This window comes from Macaca fascicularis, chromosome 1 (assembly GCF_037993035.2).
Source record: "Macaca fascicularis isolate 582-1 chromosome 1, T2T-MFA8v1.1".
Taxonomy (NCBI): Eukaryota; Metazoa; Chordata; class Mammalia; order Primates; family Cercopithecidae; genus Macaca; species Macaca fascicularis.
The window spans coordinates 208,703,605-208,723,142 of NC_088375.1; the positions used below are offsets into that span (position 1 = coordinate 208,703,605).

General features: G+C 46.8%; 1 protein-coding gene across 1 annotated transcript; it reads right to left on the reverse strand.

Annotated features, from left to right (window-relative positions):
- Positions 1–19,003, reverse strand: LIN28A (lin-28 homolog A). Its single transcript, XM_005544332.4, has 4 exons — positions 18,845–19,003; positions 18,191–18,387; positions 4,474–4,658; positions 1–3,409 (listed from the first exon to the last, which is right to left on the reverse strand). The coding sequence occupies exons 1-4, from the start codon at positions 18,873–18,875 to the stop codon at positions 3,193–3,195; spliced, it is 630 nt and encodes a 209-aa protein (XP_005544389.1). The 5' UTR covers positions 18,876–19,003; the 3' UTR covers positions 1–3,192.
- Between the last annotated feature and the right edge of the window lie 535 nt (positions 19,004–19,538).

Consider the following 19,538-nt stretch of genomic DNA (forward strand, 5'->3'; position numbering starts at 1 on the left):
TTTGAGTACCAATAAGTCTTTATTTATTCATTGTATTTTCCCAGGGAAAGGAGAAGGGAAGAGAAGAGTCAGCATGTGTTAAAAAGTGATTAAAAAATGGGAAAGGAAGTACCCAGTACAGCAAAATCAACCATCAAATAAACACACCCCAGTGATGGGGTCACCAAAGCCCAAAGGGGCTCAGTCTCCTGCAGTTCAGGAATGAGGGAAAGGGATCAGGAAAAAAACAGACAGGTACAGGCTTTCCTACCCTCCCTTCCCATAAATTCAAGATTTTACACAAAGCTTTGGTTTCTAGCAGTAAACATGGAGTTACATTCGTTCGTCTCCTATTAAACAATCTTGTGGCCACTTTGACATAAGTTTCTAGCACCTGCATAAAAGTTCCTGAGTGACTTGGATTTACATTCATATTCCCTTTCTTGGCCTCCTGACCCCACTTCCTACATGGAAGGCCCCAGTTGTATCTCTCTACTTTAGGATTAAAAATTAAGTAGGTTTGATCCATCCAAAATACAGCAATGTCTTTTTTTTTTTTTTTTTTTGAGATGGAGTCTTGCCAGGCTGGAGTACAGTGATGCGATCTCGGCTCACTGCAGCCTCTACCTTGCGAGCAGCTGGGACTACAGGTATGCACCACCACACCCAGCTGTTTTTTTTTTTTGTATTTTAGTAGAGACACCGTGTTGGCCAGGATGGTTTTGAACTCCTGACCTCGTGATCCGCCCACCTCAGCCTCCCAACATGCTGGGATTACAGGCGTGAGCCACTGTGCCCGGGCTACAGTGTTTGGCATGAATATATCAAGAAATAGTCGGCCCAGCGTGGTGGCTCATGCCTGTAATCCCATCACTTTGGAAGGCCGAGGTGGGCAGATCACCTGAGGTCAGGAGTTCCAGACCAGCCTGGACAACACAGTGAAACCCTATCTCTACTAAAAATATGAAAATTAGCTGGGTGTGGTGGGCACCTGTAATCCCAGCTACTCAGGAGGCTGAGGCAGAATTGCTTGAACCCAAAAGGCAGAGGCTGCAGTGAGCCAATCATGCCACTCCACTCCAGCCTGGGTGATAGAGACTCCATCTTAAAAAAAAAAAAAGAATTGGTAATGGTCTTGACTTAGGTGGTTGGGAACAAGGGATAGAGGGTTTTCCTAGCTTCAGGATTTTTGCATACATCGTTTAAGAGTTGTGGAGACACTCCAAGTGTTAAATGTGTATGAGTGTGGGTGTGTAAGTTTTCTTTTGGGAGTGAACAGAAAAGAGGACAGGGTAGAAGACAAGTTTTTAGGACAGAAGATCTGGTCTAATAGGTAATAGGGGAAGGGGAATACAAAAGAAAGGATGGTTCAAGATCCCCACTTTAAGAAGAGGGCCCCCCAAACTAATGTTTCAGATCTTTTTGCCTGGTGCAGAACCTTCTGTCAAAGATGCTTTGGCTATTTTTCTCTCAATACAAAAAGAAGTTTGTAAACAAAACCCCCAAAGAACACGGAGAAAGACCAATACATTATATTTACACAAACTAGGCCACCTAGCAATCAACTTAGTGAAGTCCTATAAAGCCCAGACAAATACAATAACTAGAGGGGGGGCAGCATTTAGGGGAGACAAGAACCCAGGAAGAGACACACACCACCCAATGCGTTCTATTGCATTTGTCCCGTTTCAACACAGTGAGGTAGGTTTGCGGTGATCTCACAGCATGTAAACGAAACCCCCTTTTTCTCCTTTAGCTACCATGACACTATTAATCACTACTGCAGCAGGGCAGGACACAGGCCCCAGGCACCACAAAGCCCTCACTTGTGTGTCTCCCTGGAACCCGAGAATTTTGACAGGTTAAGAATCTTAGACCTTACTTCATATATCCATCCTTGGACAGCACAGGATTAAGTACAGGGGTATTGGTCTTAAAACTTATCCTTGGCAACTGCAGTTTTACAAACACACACACACCCTGTGGTGCATGGTAGGCCTAGCCTTATCTGGTGAAGAATGGATCTGGAGATGTAAAACACGTCCTGTGCCCTAGGATTAGACAACCCTCACCTAATCTTGGCTTGCTCTCTGGGCCTTTCACTTGGCCCAGCCTCTGCTAGCCTCTGTACCACCATTTCCTGTTTAGACTAATTCCCAATCTTCCAGTAGGAGGCAATCAAGTCATGGGGCAACCCAGTTAAAACCTAGTCTCCCATAAAACATTTTCAAGGCAGAGGGGGTTTCAAGAGGACACTATGGCAGAAAAGCCAGCTCTTATTGGCAAAAATGAGGTAGTTCAATAGGCTGTGCACTCCAAATAGTTGCTCTCCATGGTGGCAAAAACAACAAAAAGTATTCCTGCTGCGCAGACCTGGAGCTGCTGCCGGCTTATCCCTGAGATTGCTCATGTACCTGAGAACACAGTGCAGGAAATGAGGGCCTTAGATTAAAATATACAAAAATACAAAACCAGAATATTTATATTAAGGGAAAAAAAGGTTAAAATGCACAAGATACGTCATTCGCACACAGCTAGTGCAGTTGGCATCCTGGAGAAAGTGGGATCCAAGGTGCAGTATCCAAGGGAGCAAATAAATAAAATCACATTGGCTCAGAATGGGGCAGGAGTGAGCACAGGAGCAGCAGGTCTGCAGCTGTTCCCCCAAACACCCTTTTTGCCATCATCATTACCCATTGCTTGGGACAGTTGCCAGCACCCTATCCCAAAAGTGGGTATGAGGATACAAGATGTGAAAAAAAAAAAAAACACTGCTTACTCCTGAGAGATTCCCTTCCACAGAATGTAGTGGCTTGTCTCCATGAATCTGGTCTTATACTTAATCATTTCACTCTGGCATGGGAATTATTATATATCCTTCTTTAAAAGGAAAACAACTTCCCTATCCAGGCCACTTTCAAAAGCTGGAAATTCTGGGAATGGAGCCTCAGATAAAGTATGCAGGTTGCAGGGTGATTCCCCCATCCTGGTTGCCCCCAGAACCCTCACTTGCATTTGGACAGAGCGTGATTGGAGTTCCTTTGACTCACCCTTTCCCCCCACCTAGAGGAAAGAAAGGGTGATGGTGTGAATCCCAGCCTGAGATACATGGCAGTGCCAACTAGCCCCAATGCACCCTATTCCCACTTTCTCCACTCTGCCTGCTCCTCAAAACTTCCTGATAGCAAAAGAATAGCCCCCACCCATTGTGGCTCAATTCTGCGCCTCCGGGAGCAGGGCAGGGCTGTGAATTTCTTCTTCTTCCTCCCGAAAGTAGGTTGGCTTTCCCTGTGCACTAGGGCCCTGCTGGGCCTTCAGCGGACATGAGGCTACCATATGGCTGATGCTCTGGCAGAAGTGGCACTTCTTGGGCTGGGGTGGCAGCTTGCATTCCTTGGCATGATGGTCTAGACCTCCACAGTTGTAGCACCTAGTACAAATCAAGATGGTAAAAGTAAGAGAAAGGAGCAAGAAGAGGCCAGATGATTCCCATGAATGAGGACACCTTGGCTGTGGTACAGGTTTGTCACTTACTTCCCTTCCCAGAGACCAAACTTCCCACTTACAAAAGGAGGACTATTACTAAATGATCTCTTAAGTCCTTTCCACATCTAATTGTCTAGGTGATCTCTTCAGATTCATGTCAACTTGAAAATACCAAGACACCAGAAATAGAAGTTACTGACCCCAACTGGGAACTGCAACTTGGAGGATAGGAGAGATTCTTCCATACCCTTAATATAAGAGAAATTAAAGAAGCCAAATTATAGTATCTGTTCAGAGCTAAGGGGCTTTAAGACCAAACAAGATGGCCGGGCGCAGTGGCTCAAGCCTGTAATCCCAGCACTTTGGGAGGCCGAGACGGGCGGATCACGAGGTCAGGAGATCGAGACCATCCTGGCTAACACGGTGAAACCCCGTCTCTACTAAAAAATACAAAAAACTAGCCGGGCGAGGTGGTGGGCGCCTGTAGTCCCAGCTACTTGGGAGGCTGAGGCAGGAGAATGGCGTAAACCTGGGAGGCGGAGCTTGCAGTGAGCTGAGATCCGGCCACTGCACTTCAGCCCGGGCGACAGAGCGAGACTCCGTCTCAAAAAAAAAAAAAAAGACCAAACAAGATTAAGGAAACCCGCCATTTGCAGACCTGGTAAAGCAACAACAGATACAGATAATACTATCTTGTCGCATCATTTGCAAATCCATGATTTCCTTTAATTCTAAAACCATCCTAGGATGTTAGTATCACTGGCCTCACTTAACAATTGAGGCTAGAGCCCACAGAGCAAACTTACTTGTCCCAAGTAGAAGCACTAAGTCACCCCCAGTGCCCTCCTCACCTACTGCCCTTGCCCACACCTATTGCAGGCACTCAGCCTTCCAGATGCTGCCAGGGACCACAGGCTTCCCTTCGTGTTTTGCTGTGTGACCCAAAACTGACAGGATTGGGAGACTGGGGATGCTCCAGCAACCTAAAAGCTGCCTTCCAGTCCATACCTGTCTCCTTTTGATCTGCGCTTCTGCATGTTCTTCCCTTTTGGCCGCCTCTCACTCCCAATACAGAACACCCCACCAGGTCCGGTGACACGGATGGATTCCAGACCCTTGGCTGACTTCTTAAAGGTGAACTCCACTGCCTCACCCTCCTTCAAGCTCCGGAACCCCTCCATGTGCAGTTTACTCTGGTGAAGGGAAATAACATTAGTTTCCATTATTACACCGAAAGACCAGGAGCACTTATTCCTGTAGGGCAGGAATCAAATGTGATGGTACTCCTATTTTACTGGTAAGGAAACTGACTCAGAGTCACTACAATTACGAACAACAAAAGTCTACCAGTACATTAACAAAAATCATAATTATATAAGCAGATGCCATGATATTTTATAGCTATTAAATTAAGAATTTAAAGTTCTTTTTTTTTTTTTTTTTTTTTTTTTTTTTTGAGACGGAGTCTCGCTCTGTCGCCCAGGCTGGAGTGCAGTGGCCAGATCTCAGCTCACTGCAAGCTCCGCCTCCCGGGTTCCCGCCATTCTCCTGCCTCAGCCTCCCGAGTAGCTGGGACCACAGGCGCCGCCACCTCGCCCGGCTAATTTTTTGTGTTTTTAGTAGAGACGGGGTTTCGCCGTGTTAGCCAGGATGGTCTCGATCTCCTGACCTTATGATCCTCCCATCTCGGCCTTCCAAAGTGCTGGGATTACAGGCTTGAGCCACCGCGCCCGGCCTAAAGTTCTTAATAAAATAGAACAGAGGGCCTGGCACGGTGGCTCACACCTATAATCCCAGCACTTTGCGAGGCCGAGACGGGTGGATCACCTGAGGTCAGGAGTTCGAGACCAGCTTGGCCAACATGGTGAAACACCATCTCTACTAAAAATAAAAAAAATTAGCCAGGCATGGTGGTAGGCACCTGTAATCCCAGCTACTTGGGAGGCTGAGGCAGGAGAATTGCTTGAACCCAGAAAGCGGAGGTTGCAGTGAGCCAAGATCATGCTACTGCATTCCAGCCTGGGCAACAGAGTGAGACTTTGTCTCAAAAAACAAAACAAACAAAGAGAAAAATTTCTACATATAAGCATTTGGAAGAAATCAACAAATATAAAATTACGAAATTTGAAGTGTCAAGCTATAGAGGTTGCAGTGAGCCGAGATGGCACCTTTGTACTCCAGCCTGGGCAACACAGCAAGACTTTGTCTCAAAAATAAATAAATAGATAAATAAATAAATAAAATACAATAAAAATAGCTGGGCATGGTAGCTCAGCTGCGTGCAGTGGCTTACGCCTGTAATCCCAGCACTTTGGGAGGCTGAAGCAGGTGGATCACGAGGTCAGGAGTTCAAGACCAGCCTGGCCAACATGTGAAACTGTGTCTCTATTAAAAATACAAAAATTAGTCGGGTGTGGTGGCAGTCGCCTGTAATCCCAGCTACTCGGGAGGCTGAGGCAGGATAATTGCTTGAACCCTGGAGGTGGAGGTTGCAGTTAGCCAAGATCACACCACTGTAGTCTGGTTGGCAGAGCAAGACTCCATCTCAAAAAAATAAATAAATAAAATATAAAGTGTCACACTATAAAGTACTGAAACATTCATTTTTCACATAATGCCTCACTTAGTATTTATACCATCATCAAAAGACCAAATAAATAGAATACTGGAAAAAATACAAAATCAAGTGGTATTTTTATTTCAAAGCAATATTATATGCCTTATTTAGGAAAGAAAAAAAACCTCAAGATGCTCACTGATTTAAGAAATAATAATAATGGGCCGGGTGCGATGGCTCATGCCTGGTAATCCCAGCATTTTGGGAGGCCAAGGCAGGTGGATCACCTAAGATCAAGAGTTTGAGACCAGCCTAACCAACATGGAGAAACCCTGTCTCTACTACTAAAAATACAAAATTAGCCAGGTGTGGTGGTGGGCACCTGTAATCCCAGCTACTTGGGAGGCTGAGGTAGGAGAATCACTTGAACCTGGGAGGAGGGGGTTGTGGTGAGCCGAGATTGCGCCATTGCACTTTAGCCTGGGAAACAAGAATGAAACTCCGTCTCAAAAAAAAAAAAAAAAAAGAAATCACAATAATGGCTGCAAAACATGTTAAACAAACAAATAAATGGAATAGGCCAGGTACCGTGACTCATGCCTATCTGTAATCCCAGCACTTGGGGGAGGCAGAGGTGAGCAGATCACATGAATCCAGGAATTCAACACCAGCCTGGCCTAAGTGGCGAAATGCCATCTCTACAAAAAATACAAAAATTAGCTGGGCATGGTACACAGACCTGTAATCTCAGCTACTCAAGAAGCTGAGGCAATCATTTGAACCCGGGAGGCAGAAGTTGCAGAGATGGCACCACTGCACTCCAGCCTGGGTGACGGAGCCAGACACTGTCTGGCTCACTCCTGTAATCCCAGCAGAGGTGGGAGCATTGCTTGAGCCCATGGAATGGAGGTTGTAGTGAGCCGAGATTATGCTACTGCATTCCAGCCTGGGCAACAGAGTCTCAGAAACAAACAAAAACACCAAAACCCTCAGAATACATTTAACAAGGTTAAAAAGCCTATATGAGGAAAAAACTCAAATTATATTAAAGGAAAAAAATGAAAAAACATACCACGATCTTGGATTGGAAGATTCAGTGATTCTAAAGTCTATGGGAAAATATAAATTGCCAAGAATACCAGTTATTACAATTTAAATTGGATATCATCAGCAGCGTAGCAACTACAAAGCGAAAAACAGCAAGTTTACAGTGGAGAAAACTGGCAAATAATACCCTAGTCAAGTTCTTTGCATTTTGCTTTGCCTACAATAGGACACACATATCTCCTGATATGATGCACTAAGGACTTATGACTTTAAATCTAATGACTTTGAATCTTATGACTATGAATCTAACCTTGAGGGAACATCAGACAAACTCAAACTGAGGGACATTCCTATAAAACAGAACTTCAAAAATGTCAAGGCTATAAAAAGACAAAGCCTGAAGAACTGAACAGTTCAATGCAATCCAAGATTCCAGATTGAATCTTGAAACAGAAAAAAAAAATAGGACAATCGACAAAATTTGCATATGGTATATAGATAAATGTATCAGTGTTTAATTTCCTGATTATGATTAGTGTACTGAAATGATGTAAGACTGATATTCCCAGTCAGGCACAGTGGCTGATGCCTGTAATCCCCAGCACATTGGGAGGCCAAGATGGGCGGATTGCTTGAGCCCAGGAATTCGAGACCAGCTTGGGCAATATGGCAAAAACCCGTCTCTACAAAATAATACAAAAATGGGCCAGGCATAGTGGTGCATGCCTGTAGTCCCAGCTACTGGGGAGGCTGAGGTGGGAGGATCCCTTGAGCCCGGGAAGCAGAGGTTGCAGTGAAAAGAGATGCTCCAGGCTGGGTGACAGAGTGAGACCCTGTCTCAAAAAAAAAAAAAAAAAAAAAGATCACTATTCCCATTCTTGGGAAATACGCACTGAAATATTTAGAGATAAAGGTGCTTACTGTCTCCAATTTACAGTTTTAAAAAATGAAATAAAACTATCTGTACCAAGATAAAGAATGATAAAGCAAAGGGGGAAAATGTTAAGAGTTGATGAATCTGAGTAAAGGTTATGTGGGAGCGTTGGGTATTGTTCTTGCAGGCTTTTTAAAGTTTGAAATTATATTAAAATAATGTTACCAAAAGACAGTATAACCCAAGCAGATGGATCAGAGGATTAAAATGGAAAATCACAGAGAGATCTGAGAATACATGGAGAAATCAATAAGCAAGGAAAATAATCCAATAAATCCTGCTATAAAAATTAATAATCCATTTGGAAAGGAAGCCATATTCCTACACATTGTTTGATACACATGCAAAATACATTTCAGAGGATTTAAACACCTCATTGTTAAGAAAAATACTGAAAAGTTAAGACAGATAATCAGACTGGTAAAACTACAAAAATATACCATGAATCACTAAGAAAAAAGAATTACACAACATAATATAAGTAGATATCAGTAGGAAGTCTTAGCATGACACATATATTCAGTATCTCATTGTTGGTTTAAAAAAATTGGAAATAACCTACCGGTTTATTTGTAGTTGCTATGCTGCTGATGATATCCAATTTAAATGGTAATACCTGGTATTCTTGGCAATTTATATTTTCCCATAGCCTTTAGAATCACTGAATCTTCCAATCCAAGATCGTGGTATGTTTTTTCATTTTTTTCCTTTAATATAATTTGAGTTTTTTCCTCATATAGGCTTTTTACCTTGTTAAATGTACCGGTTGAATAAATATGGTACATCTATAATAATGAATACCATGCAGCCATTAAAAACAACGTAAAGTCTTTGGTTTGTTCACAGCCACATTTTGGTACCTGAAATAATGCCTAGCACATTTTTTAATGAATTAATGAACCAGGAGGCAAATTTTTAATCATTCAGCTGAGAAAGATAACCACAGTATTGTTAAAGAAAAAACAAAAAGCAAGATTTAGAACAATATGTATGGAATAATCCCATTAGAACACTGCATATTTGTACCAAAATTTAAGGACACTGATATTTATAAAGCAGTTAGCAAACAGCCAGCAGCCATCAAGAAAAAAAAAAAAGTTATTCATACAGCTAGTTCTGTAGCAAAGCCAGAGTCAGTTGACCCAGAGTTCCTGATTTAAAGCTCAGAGCTCATTCTATCATGCCACTTACTGCACCACCAACTTGACATTTAGTGGAGGTGACAGCATCTCAGACCCTACCCTGAATAGACTTCATTACAGCTTCATTTATTTTAGTAAAACAACAGTGTCAATATGTCAACAAGGAGTAGTCGTCATAGAAAAAAAGCAAAAGGGATCACTGTGCACCTACCTAGTCCTCGCTCAAGGAAACATGAGTAAGTAGCATTAGTATTTTATGCTGGTGACTGGGGGGGAGTATTCCAAACTGGAACTTAGATGAAGCATGCTCTTCATCAAGATGGGGACCACAGATTCCTCATCACTTCTTTTTTTTTTTTGGAGACACAGTCTCGCTCTATCGCCCAGGCTGAAGTGCAGTGACGTGATCTCAGCTCACTGCAACCTCCACCTCCTGGGTTTAAGCGATTCTTCTGCCTCAGCCTCCAGAGCAGCTAGAACTACAGGCACACGCCACCACACCCTGCTAATTTTTGTATTTCTAGTAGAGACGGGCTTTCACCTTATTGGCCAGGCTGGTCTCAAACTCCTGACCGCATGATCCGCCCACCTCTGCTTCCCAAAGTGCTGGGATTACAGGCGTAGCCACTGTGCCTGGCCAAATTTTTGTTTTAAGATGATATTGCGGGCCGGGTGCAATATCTCTCTTGCTGTTGCACAGTAACCACCCTGAGTTTAAACTTAAATTTGTAAGGTTGAGCATGGTGGCTCACAACTGTAATCCCAGCAATTTGGATGGCTGAGGCAGGTGGATCCTGAGCTTGAGGCTCAGGAATTGGAGACCAGCCTGGGCAACATGGCAAAACCCTGTTCTCTACAAAATAATACAAAAATTAGCTGAGCATGGTGACATGTGCCTGTGGTACCAGCTACTTGGGAGGCTGAGGTAGAAGGATCGCTTGAATCCGGGAGGCAGAGGTTGCAGTGAGCTGAGATCGCACCACTGCACTCCTGCCTGGGTGACAGCAAGAATCCATCTCAAAAAATAAAAATTATAATTAGATTTGACTTATTTTTTATTGAGCTGGGTGGGACAAGAGATGCAATTAGTGGGTGAGTCGGGAGGTCTTAGAGGAGCCAGACCAAGAGCCTTCTGGACCCAGGCAATTCCAGCTTCACTCGCTTGCCCAGCCTGTGTTAGGCTGGGACACTCTTAGTTCTAGCTGTGATTCAGGAGGTAAATGGTTAGGAACAAGGGTTGATTGAGTCTGAGGGCCTGTTCCCTCCTTTCTTTAATCATCTATAAAATGGAGTAAATACTAATTTTATGGTAGTGCTGTGAGGTTTTATGCATGAGAAGTAGTTAGCACTTCGCCTGCCACACATAAATCCTCAGTGGCAATTATCAACCTCTTCCGACTGGATGGGGCGGGTTAACAGAGAGAACTAAGTGCCAAGCATCTGGTTTTATCCTAACTAGCTATAGAAACTCAGAAGACTATCCCCTCTCTGAGCCCCAGTTTACTGGAGAGTAACACCTTCCTCTATGGACACCTCATAGGCTTATTTTAAGAGGATCTTTAAGTGGGGACATGCAACAAGAAATTGACTAGTCCTCTCAGGTCACTCACTGCATCACTGGAGGATCTGAGGTCTAAGACTTTTACAGAGTGAACCCCCACCCCTGCAGGCATCTCAGTGTAACCGGCTGGCCAAGATTTAAACCGGTGGTCTCCAGGGGTGGCTCCCTGCCCTCCTCCCCCGCCCCTTTCTAAAACACATAGTTTGAATTCCTCTCTTATCAGATAGGTAATCAGCGTGCAGCCCCACAGAGCCAGCCTCCCAGGGCCTGCATCTGAAAAGCGCCTGAAATTCTTGTACCACCCCCATTCCACCCCCAACCACACACAAAGCAGGGCCCCGCCCCTTTCCCCACCCCCTCCAAAAAGAAAAGACCTTGGGGGGAGGGGCATGGCCTGAGCTCCCCCAATAGGGCCCAGCCCCAGGAAACAAAGAGTTGACACTGGCTGGTTCTGGTGGTCAGATTCCTGGAGTTCCAAGGCACAGATCCCTCTTGTATCCCCCTCTCCCTCCTCCCCACATTCAACAGTTTCTTCCTTCCTCTCCATGTTGGGGTTATGGTCACGGTAAGAGAACTAGATGTAGAAAATCCTTCCTTCCCCAGGCAGTCTTGCCAAAGTCACCATCAGCAGCCATCTTCCCTTCTCTGGCTTGCCCACTGCCCACTTCATGGATAGAACCAAACAGAACCACCTCCCCTTGGGTCTCTTCAGTCCAATCCTCAATTATTGATTCAGATAAATTGTTTTAAAGGGGAGGAGGAGAGGAGGCATGACTCACATCATCCTTTCCCAATTTCTTCAAGTTAGGACAGTGGGGAGCCTGCCTGGGCCTACTGTGTTGGGGAATGTGGCATCAGACAACAGAAAGCATTTTTTTCTTTTTTTGATGGCAGGGAAGGAAGCTCTCCAGTTAAAGTACTTAGGCCTTCTGATCCCTTCTTAATACCTCAGTAATTGCCTGCCTTACCCTATACAGCCCACACTAAGTACCTCATCTCAGCATCAATTTATGCCTTTACAAGTTTAGAGATAGAATGAGCCTTAGGGGTCACTTAGGAAATGTGGAGTTAAAAACAAAACAAAACATTATAGAAGAAAAAAAAGGTATGAACAAAAAAAAAAAAAAAAGAAAAAAAAACCACGCAGGAACCTAAGTGTCCCTCTTTCTACATAAGTGGCAACAGAATTTCAGGGTACTTGCTACAGTTGTGCAGATTAAAGCTGGGGTTCTTGGCTCTTCTGCAAGAGGCTATTCCAGCTCTTCTTCCAGGCCATTCCAGCCGAAGATTCCATAGTGCAAGTCTCTACCTCAGTTCTAGGTTCCTAGCTTGCACAATCATTTGTCGAATGTCTATGTACTATGCAAAATAACTGTTACTAATTGATGCTTACTGTAGGCTAAGTGGCATTCTAACCACTTTACATGTTGCAACTCACTTAACCCTTGTAATAAACTGGTGCAGTGGGGTGTTATGAAGACCCTCATGTTACAACATGAGGACATGGAGTCAGAGGGGTTAATAAGCACCTTCGTTAAAGCTGCAGTACGAGGCAAGAGCTGAGCTGAATGCAGCTGGCCTAACTCTCGCCAATGCAATTCAATATGATGCAAGTCACATATATAATTGAAAACTTTCTAGCAGCTACGTTTAAAAAAGCATCTGATGAAAGTAATTATAGTGACTCAGTCCTGTGGTGTCACATCCCTATCTTGCTTCATTCCTGGAGGTAAGATATGGTAAGGGTTAGGAAACCAACCGGTTCTCCCAGAAGCAGTTATTTGATGGTGTGTGTGTGTCAAGGAGGGTGGTGAAAGGGGTGTCTGGAACCCAAGGCTTCAGGCAACCAATCCCTCTGATCCCCTCTGCTCAGCCACAGCCAGGCCGTGTAGTTCCTGCCTGGAGTTCTCCACCAGATGGCGCTGCTCAGCCTGTCTGGCCAAAGGTAAGCCCGAGGGCGCCTATACCAGGAGGTACTGAGTAGCTAGCTACCTGGTCTGGGCTGTGAACAAGTGTCCAGGTAGATTTATCCTCCACAGCTCCTTAGGGCAGTCATCTCGTCCTCCACGTCCCACCCTGGCCCCACCCAACCACCTGCTCTATCGGGGATAAGAATGAAAGGTTCCTAGACTTTTAGGCCAGAAACTCAGTTCTTACAGTCTACTGCTTAGAAAAGAATACTGCTTAGAAAAGTCAAGTCTCGTCTAAATTAAATAACTCCACGCTGGGCCAGTCGCGGTGGCTCATGCCTGTAAACCCAGCACTTTGGGAGGCCTAGACGGGCGGATCGTCACGAGGTCAGGAGTTCGAGACCTGGCTAACATGGTGAAACTTCGTCTCTACTAAAAATACAAAAAATTAGCCGGGCATGGTGGCAGGTGCTTGTAATCCTAGCTACTTGGGAGGCTGAGGCAGGAGAATCGCTTGAACCCGGGAGGCGGAGGTTGCAGTGAGCCGGGGCCACACCACTGCACTCCATCCTGGGTAACAGAGAGAGATTCCGTCTCCAAAACAAAACCAAACAACAACAAAAAAACCTCCATGCTGAGATCATGTTAAATAAGTCTCTATCAACTGTGTATTCTCCCCCAACTCCTTTGACCTCCCACTCCGACTATGTGGCCAGTGGTTGATACTCATGCCTGCAGGAAGAGAGGAGATGTAGCTTTACCTAGGGCAGTTACTCCAAAAAACAATAATTCCAGTAGAATGTGATTAGCAATGTTAAAGACACTAAATGGCCATGGTGAATGTTACTGAAAACCACTTGTAAGGCAGGCAGCAGTGTCAACAACCACAGGGTAGAAACTTCCCATATTTGAAGCTTTGTTCAGGATGGTGTCACAGCCTTTACTTTACACTGTCACCGGGCACGGTGGCTCATGCCACCCAGCACTTTGCAAGTCCCAGGCAGGTGGACCACTCCAGTTTGAGACCAGCCTGGACAACATGGTGAAACCCCATCTCTACTAAAAATACTAAAGTTGGCTGGGCATGGTGGTGTACATCTGTAATCCCAGCTACTTGGGAGGCTGAGGCAGGAGAACTGCTTGAACCCAAAAGTCGGAAGTTGCAGTGAGCCGAGTTCGTGCCACTGCACTCCAGCCTGGGTGACAGAGCAAGACTCAATCTCAAAAAATAAAAATAAAAGACATTGTCTAGAAGCATGTCTCAGAAAGAAGAGGACCCCAGAAGATTCCACCATGTGTTCAGGAACCTTCCTGCCTCTCTACCAACTTTCTGAAAAATCAAGTTAATTTATTTTTAAGCTGCCTTTTCCTATTAGGACAGAAATAACTCATGGATGGCCACTAAATCTGTGGCTTCCACTCTATCAACAAAAATGAGAGGAACATCTCTGGGCTCAGAGTTGTGATCTACTGACATTCATTCCACAAACTTTCATAGTGCCATGTTGTGCCCAGGCCATATTCTATGTTGTGCCCAGGCCATGTAGCCAGCCCAGAAAGCGAAAGATCTCTGCCGACATGGACCCCAGACTGCTAAGTGTACTTCTGATTCACCAAGGTCCTCAAGATGCCCCTTTTCTTATTCATTCCTCAGCCCACCGAGTGCATACTAGAAAATTAACCAGGCAGCTAAGTTTCTCCCTTCAAAGAGCCTATGGGTTACATAAAGAAGGGTATAAGAGCAGTACATCAATAACTAGACATGAGGTGAGCAATCAGAGGTGCAGTGTTACAAACCAGGAGGAAAGATCTCGTATATTTCCCCACCCACCCCCACAACCCTGCCACCAAACCCAGCAGTCCTAACCTAGACCCTGAATAAGATTGCTCTTACCACCTCCTCACTCATGGCTTCCAGAAAAAGCAGGCCACGTGGCTTCAGGGCAATTTCAGCAGTTCGTCTAGGTATTAAAAACTTTTTCTCCTAAACCAACTTGGTCCCTTGGTCAAATCTGGGCTTTTCTTTTGACTCCTAGTCTTCTAATACAGCATTTTAGCCAGAAAGTCAATTTAAACATATTTGAGATTTAAACATATCTGGGTCCTGAGGAACTATGGGAAAGCAGGGAGTTTTCCTTATTTCCAAATTTTTATAAATCTTGAGAGTTTGCAAATTGAACCACAGGAAACATGAGTTACACCAAAACTCTTAAAATGGCCCAAAATGAGGATTTTTGAATTCTTGATGAATCCCAGGGAAATAGTTGACAGTTTAGCTTCTTGCTCCAGCTTTCCTGTATAACTATGTTTCTCAAGCAGGGATGAGACTTTGACTCCAAGGGGACATTTGAAAATGTATGGAGATGTTTTTGATTGTCACACCTGAGATGCAACTGGCCTCTAGCGGGTAGAGACCAGCAACACTGCGGTACATCCTGTAATGCATAGGACAGGCTCCCCAGAACAAATTATCCTGCTCAAAACATGTCAATAGTGCTGAGATCGAGAAACTCATTTAAGGGCTTGCTATCTATTTCCCTAACTCTAGAGACAGGCAGATTTCTAAATCTAAAGATGTGTACCTGAAGAGTTGTTATAGAAATCTCTTTGCTTTGTGTTTTGTTGTTGTTTTGTTTAGTTTTTGGCTAGGGGGTGGGATTTTTCCCCTACTTATCTACTCTTGAAGAGGATATTACAGCATTTGGGAGAGAGCATAAGAACATTAGTTAATAGGGCGTTGGGATCCTAATAACCCCAACTTTGGAAGGGAAAAGAAAATGTTTTTAAATTGCCTTTCCCCCTTCCTCTTTACTTGCAAAAGGGCTTCCTGACCCCCTCCCTCTGGTAGATGCTATCTTAGGACAATTACCTTCCCACCAGCCCACCCTAACCCCAGGGTGCCCAACCCCAGCAGCCAAAGAATGGGAAGTTTTGTTAAAGATTTCTTACTCTCTGCTTCGGGAACACTTTCCTCCCCCAGTAAACAATTTATCCTGTGTTTACTAAATTCCTTTACCATTACATTTCCAGAGAGTCATTTCTAACCACAAGTGCAGAAGGGCCAGGCGCGGTGGCTCACGCCTGTAATCCCAGCATTTTTGGAGGCCGAGGCAGGCAGATCACCTGAGGTCGGGAGTTCAAGACCAGCCTGACCAACATGCAGAAACCCCGACTCTACTAAAAATACAAAAAATTAGCCGGGCATAGTGGCACATGCCTGTAATCCCAGCTACTCGGGAGGCTGAGGCAGGAGAATCGCTTGACCTGGGAGGTGAAGGTTGCTGTGAGCAGAGAGCGTGCCATTGCACTCCAGCCTGGGCAACAAGAGCCAAACTCCATCTCAAAAAAGCCAAAAACCAAAAAACAAAAAACAAGTGCAAAGACCGGAATCACTAATCTAACTTACCGCTAAGGTGGAGTTGGAGGACCCCTGACCCAAGCCCTGCCGGCATGCTACCATTATCAGAGCTACCAGGTAAAAGTTCAGGGAATCGCCACCCATCTTTGTGCTTTCTGAGTAGAATGGGAAGAGCTGGGGATTAGAGAGACAAATTCTTAGTTCTCTTCCAGCTCAGCTCCCTCTTGACAACTTACTCAACTGTGGGTTCCTGGATGTTCCAAGAGCCTAAAATCCACAGTATTTCCAAGCCAGTACATCTGACCCCGTAGTGTAGACTCAATGCATGCTCTATGCCATCCAATAGTTTTCCAATTGCTCTAAATCCTGAGGTGAAGCCTGCTAGGCCCAAGTCCCCATTTGCTCAAAAAACAAAACCAAACAAAAAACCACCTTCCTTGGGGTATGTATATCACCAAGGAACCCAAAAGATGAGGGGATACGTTCCCCTCAGCCCTTCCCTATCAGGCAGCCTTTGGATGGGAGATGAGGAAACGTTGGGTCTGACTCTTTTATTCCAGCCTCCCAAAGTTGGGGGAGCTGTCCAGTCCCCAGACCAGGAAAGATTTTAATCTCTTTGTGATCAGATAAATGGGAGAGTGGGGGAGGCTTGCTACCCTGCTGAGGAGGGCCATTCAAAGCTGGTTCCTGTAATAAAGTGATTTAATAGATCTAAAGAGGCCAATTCCCTTCTTTCTCCCACAATTACTTCCTGTGGGTTATCATTCACATATGTAAATGATACAGAGAAGGGAGAAAAGCCACCAGTGGGAAACTAGCTGTCTAATGGGGGGTTGGGGGGGATCAGGATGCTGCAAGGGGTCAGCTCAGTATCCTGCTACAGGTCCTCTTGGCAGATGTTCAAGTAGCCCACTGACCCCATGGCCCCAGCACTAAGTAGTGGCTCCCCATCTCTCTGCATCTATTCCCCTGGTTTGTTCCTCACTGAAGGCTGTGCTCAAAGATGTCCCTGCTGCCTCCAACTAGTCCATCCAGCATCTCCCTTCCCCACCCCTCCCCCCAAGAATGCCATCCCTCAGGCTCCAGCCCTTAATCCCCACATCCTCCTTTCCCCTCCCCCACACCTCCTAAAGCCAACCTCCCTTAAGTAACCCCTCCCTGCCCGGCCTGGGTGTCAACCTACACGATCTGGGATTAGCAATTTCTTCTTTCCAGATCCAGCCGCAAACCTCCAAAGATGGAAGGGCCACAGGCAGCAAGCAACTTCCTTTCCATGGTCTTTATGGGTAGCTGGTGGCCCAGGACCACCAGAATGCCTCTAGGATATTCAGGAAGGGGAAGCCTGGGAGGAGGGAGACCTGAAGTCTCTGGCTTCTTGTTTGAGGCCAGGAATGTTGAGACAGCAATCAATGGCTGTCTGGGGCCATAAATGCCAAGCGGAGAATAGGTCCAGAGGCCAGCCTCCCTCCACCCCCTGCCCTGCGACACTGAATTTCACCCCCTACTGTGCTGCCCTGCTTTAACTGAGAACTTGGGGTTGCGACCTATCCACTTCCCTCCCAGCCTGGCCCAGGAATGTAAGGAAGGCCAGGGCTCCTTGGGTTTTCCTTCTTCACGGGAAGTGGACAGCAAAGACCCCAGTCCTGAGCTTACAAGCTCCCATGTGGATCCTTCAGGGATCGGCCAAACCCAGTTTTTAGTGACCAGCCAGGTGAGGTCTGCATTAAAAAGGGGATGTGGCTGACTTCTCGGCTTTATGCCCCTTGGGTCCAGTAGCCAGTTGCCCTCACTCTCTCCCGCCTTCTGAGCTCCATTCAGACGTTGGAGGCGCTGGGCGCCCGGCTCAGGCCCGGCATGTGCTTCCCTGGCCGGCCTGCTCGCCCTCCCCCCACCGGCAAGCACAATACAACCTTAGTTTCTGCCACATGGGGTCACCTCCCTGCCCCCTACCCCTTCCCAGGGGAAAGAGGTAATAGACACGTGGTGAGCCGGAGGGGTTCCCGGAAGGGGGCGGGGGTGCTGATAATTGGTGCTGCCTCCAACTACTCCCCCCGAGATAGTTAACAGGGACTCAGAATTGGGGTGCCGAAGCAAAGACAGGGACGCATAATGAGGGTTCCCGAAGGCCCTCAATTCAACAGCGAACCCGGAGCCCACCCGTGGATACGTGCACCTAGACGCCCTTCCCTGGACAAAGTTACCGCAATCAGTCTCACCTGGTGCACAAAGACGTCCACTGGGGGGTCGAGCGCGACCCCAGCGCGGGCGGTCATGGACAGGAAGCCGAACCCCATGCGCACGTTGAACCACTTACAGATGCCCGCACCGTGCAGCAACTGAGGCTCGTCCGCCGCCCGGGCCGCGTCCTCCGGCGCCTCCTCGGGTGCCTCTTCTGCCGCCTTGGCGCAGCCACCTAGAGAGAGGGAGGGCCAGGCACTCAGCTAGGGGGCACGGAATCGGAAGGCGGTCTCGGGCTCCAGGCAGGGAGACCCGAGTGTCCAACCCCATAAGTGGACAGTCAGGAGGGGGCAGCTACCAAGGAACAGAAGAAACCTATCCCGGTCGCCTCCCGCGCTCCCCTAGCGTACACCGGGACAGTGGTGCCCCGAAAGTTTGCTCCTCTTCCCACAATGCGTTTCCCGGAGACTCATGGCGAGACAAACCTCTCCCCTCCATCCACCCACGTAGTCTGGCGCGCACGCCACTGGAACACCAAGGTTCCTTGCTCCAGAGACGGCCCTATGAAGAAGGAGGCCGCACCGTCTTGGGGTCCTTTGGGCAGCCTTGGAGTCAGTTCTCCACCTTCCTTCTACGTGGCTTCTGGCCGCCCCTGCCTCCTAAGGTGTCCCAGCTAAGTCCCGAGCTCGAACCTGCAAACTGCTGGTTGGACACTGAGCCCATGGTCGTCGGCTGAGCCCGTGGCCCCGGGCCCCTGGTCGGGCGGCTGCTGGCCCCGGAGAAGTCCGAAGGCAAAGGGGTGGTTCGGAGAAGAGGCTGCTACATCTTCCCCCGCACAATAGCGGTGGGAGGGCCCACGGCTTTTCAAAGGCTCCCAAATTCTAAAAGACAATGACCCAACCCCCCGCGGGCAGCCCCCTCCCCTCCCCTCCCTCTCCTTTCCCCTCCCTTTCCCTCCAGCTCCAGCTCCGGCCCTCCCCCACTGCTCTGGTCTCTGACACCTCTGGGGTGTCCCTTCTCAGAACCTTGAGGTTTGACACCCCCTCCCCACACACACATCTGGAGTTGGGGCTGTCTGCTCTAGAAGGCTTGAGTACCCCGGAATTTGGGATCCTGCATTTTGGACTCAATAGGGGTCCCCAAAGCAGATACAGGTGGGGGACCTGGTGGGGGGGGGTAGTTTTAAAACCACGTGACTGCTCACACACACACACACACACACACACACACACAAACACACACACCACCCCCACCCCCCGCGCAGATAATTATACATTCCAGAGAGTTGGGGGAGGGAGGTGTGAGCCTGGCAGCGCTGGCCAATCAGAAACACAAACCACCTGTCAAGGGAGAAATGAATGGGCCCTCCCCCTCCCCCAGCTCTTG

Coding starts and splice junctions, on each gene's coding strand:
- LIN28A (XM_005544332.4), bottom strand. CDS start 18,875: ATGGGCTCAGTGTCCAACCAGCAGTTTGCAG. Junction 18,388..18,844: donor GTCCAACCAGCAGTTTGCAG/GTTCGAGCTCGG, acceptor CCCTCTCTCTAG/GTGGCTGCGCCAAGGCGGCA. Junction 4,659..18,190: donor TGGACGTCTTTGTGCACCAG/GTGAGACTGATT, acceptor TCCCTTCACCAG/AGTAAACTGCACATGGAGGG.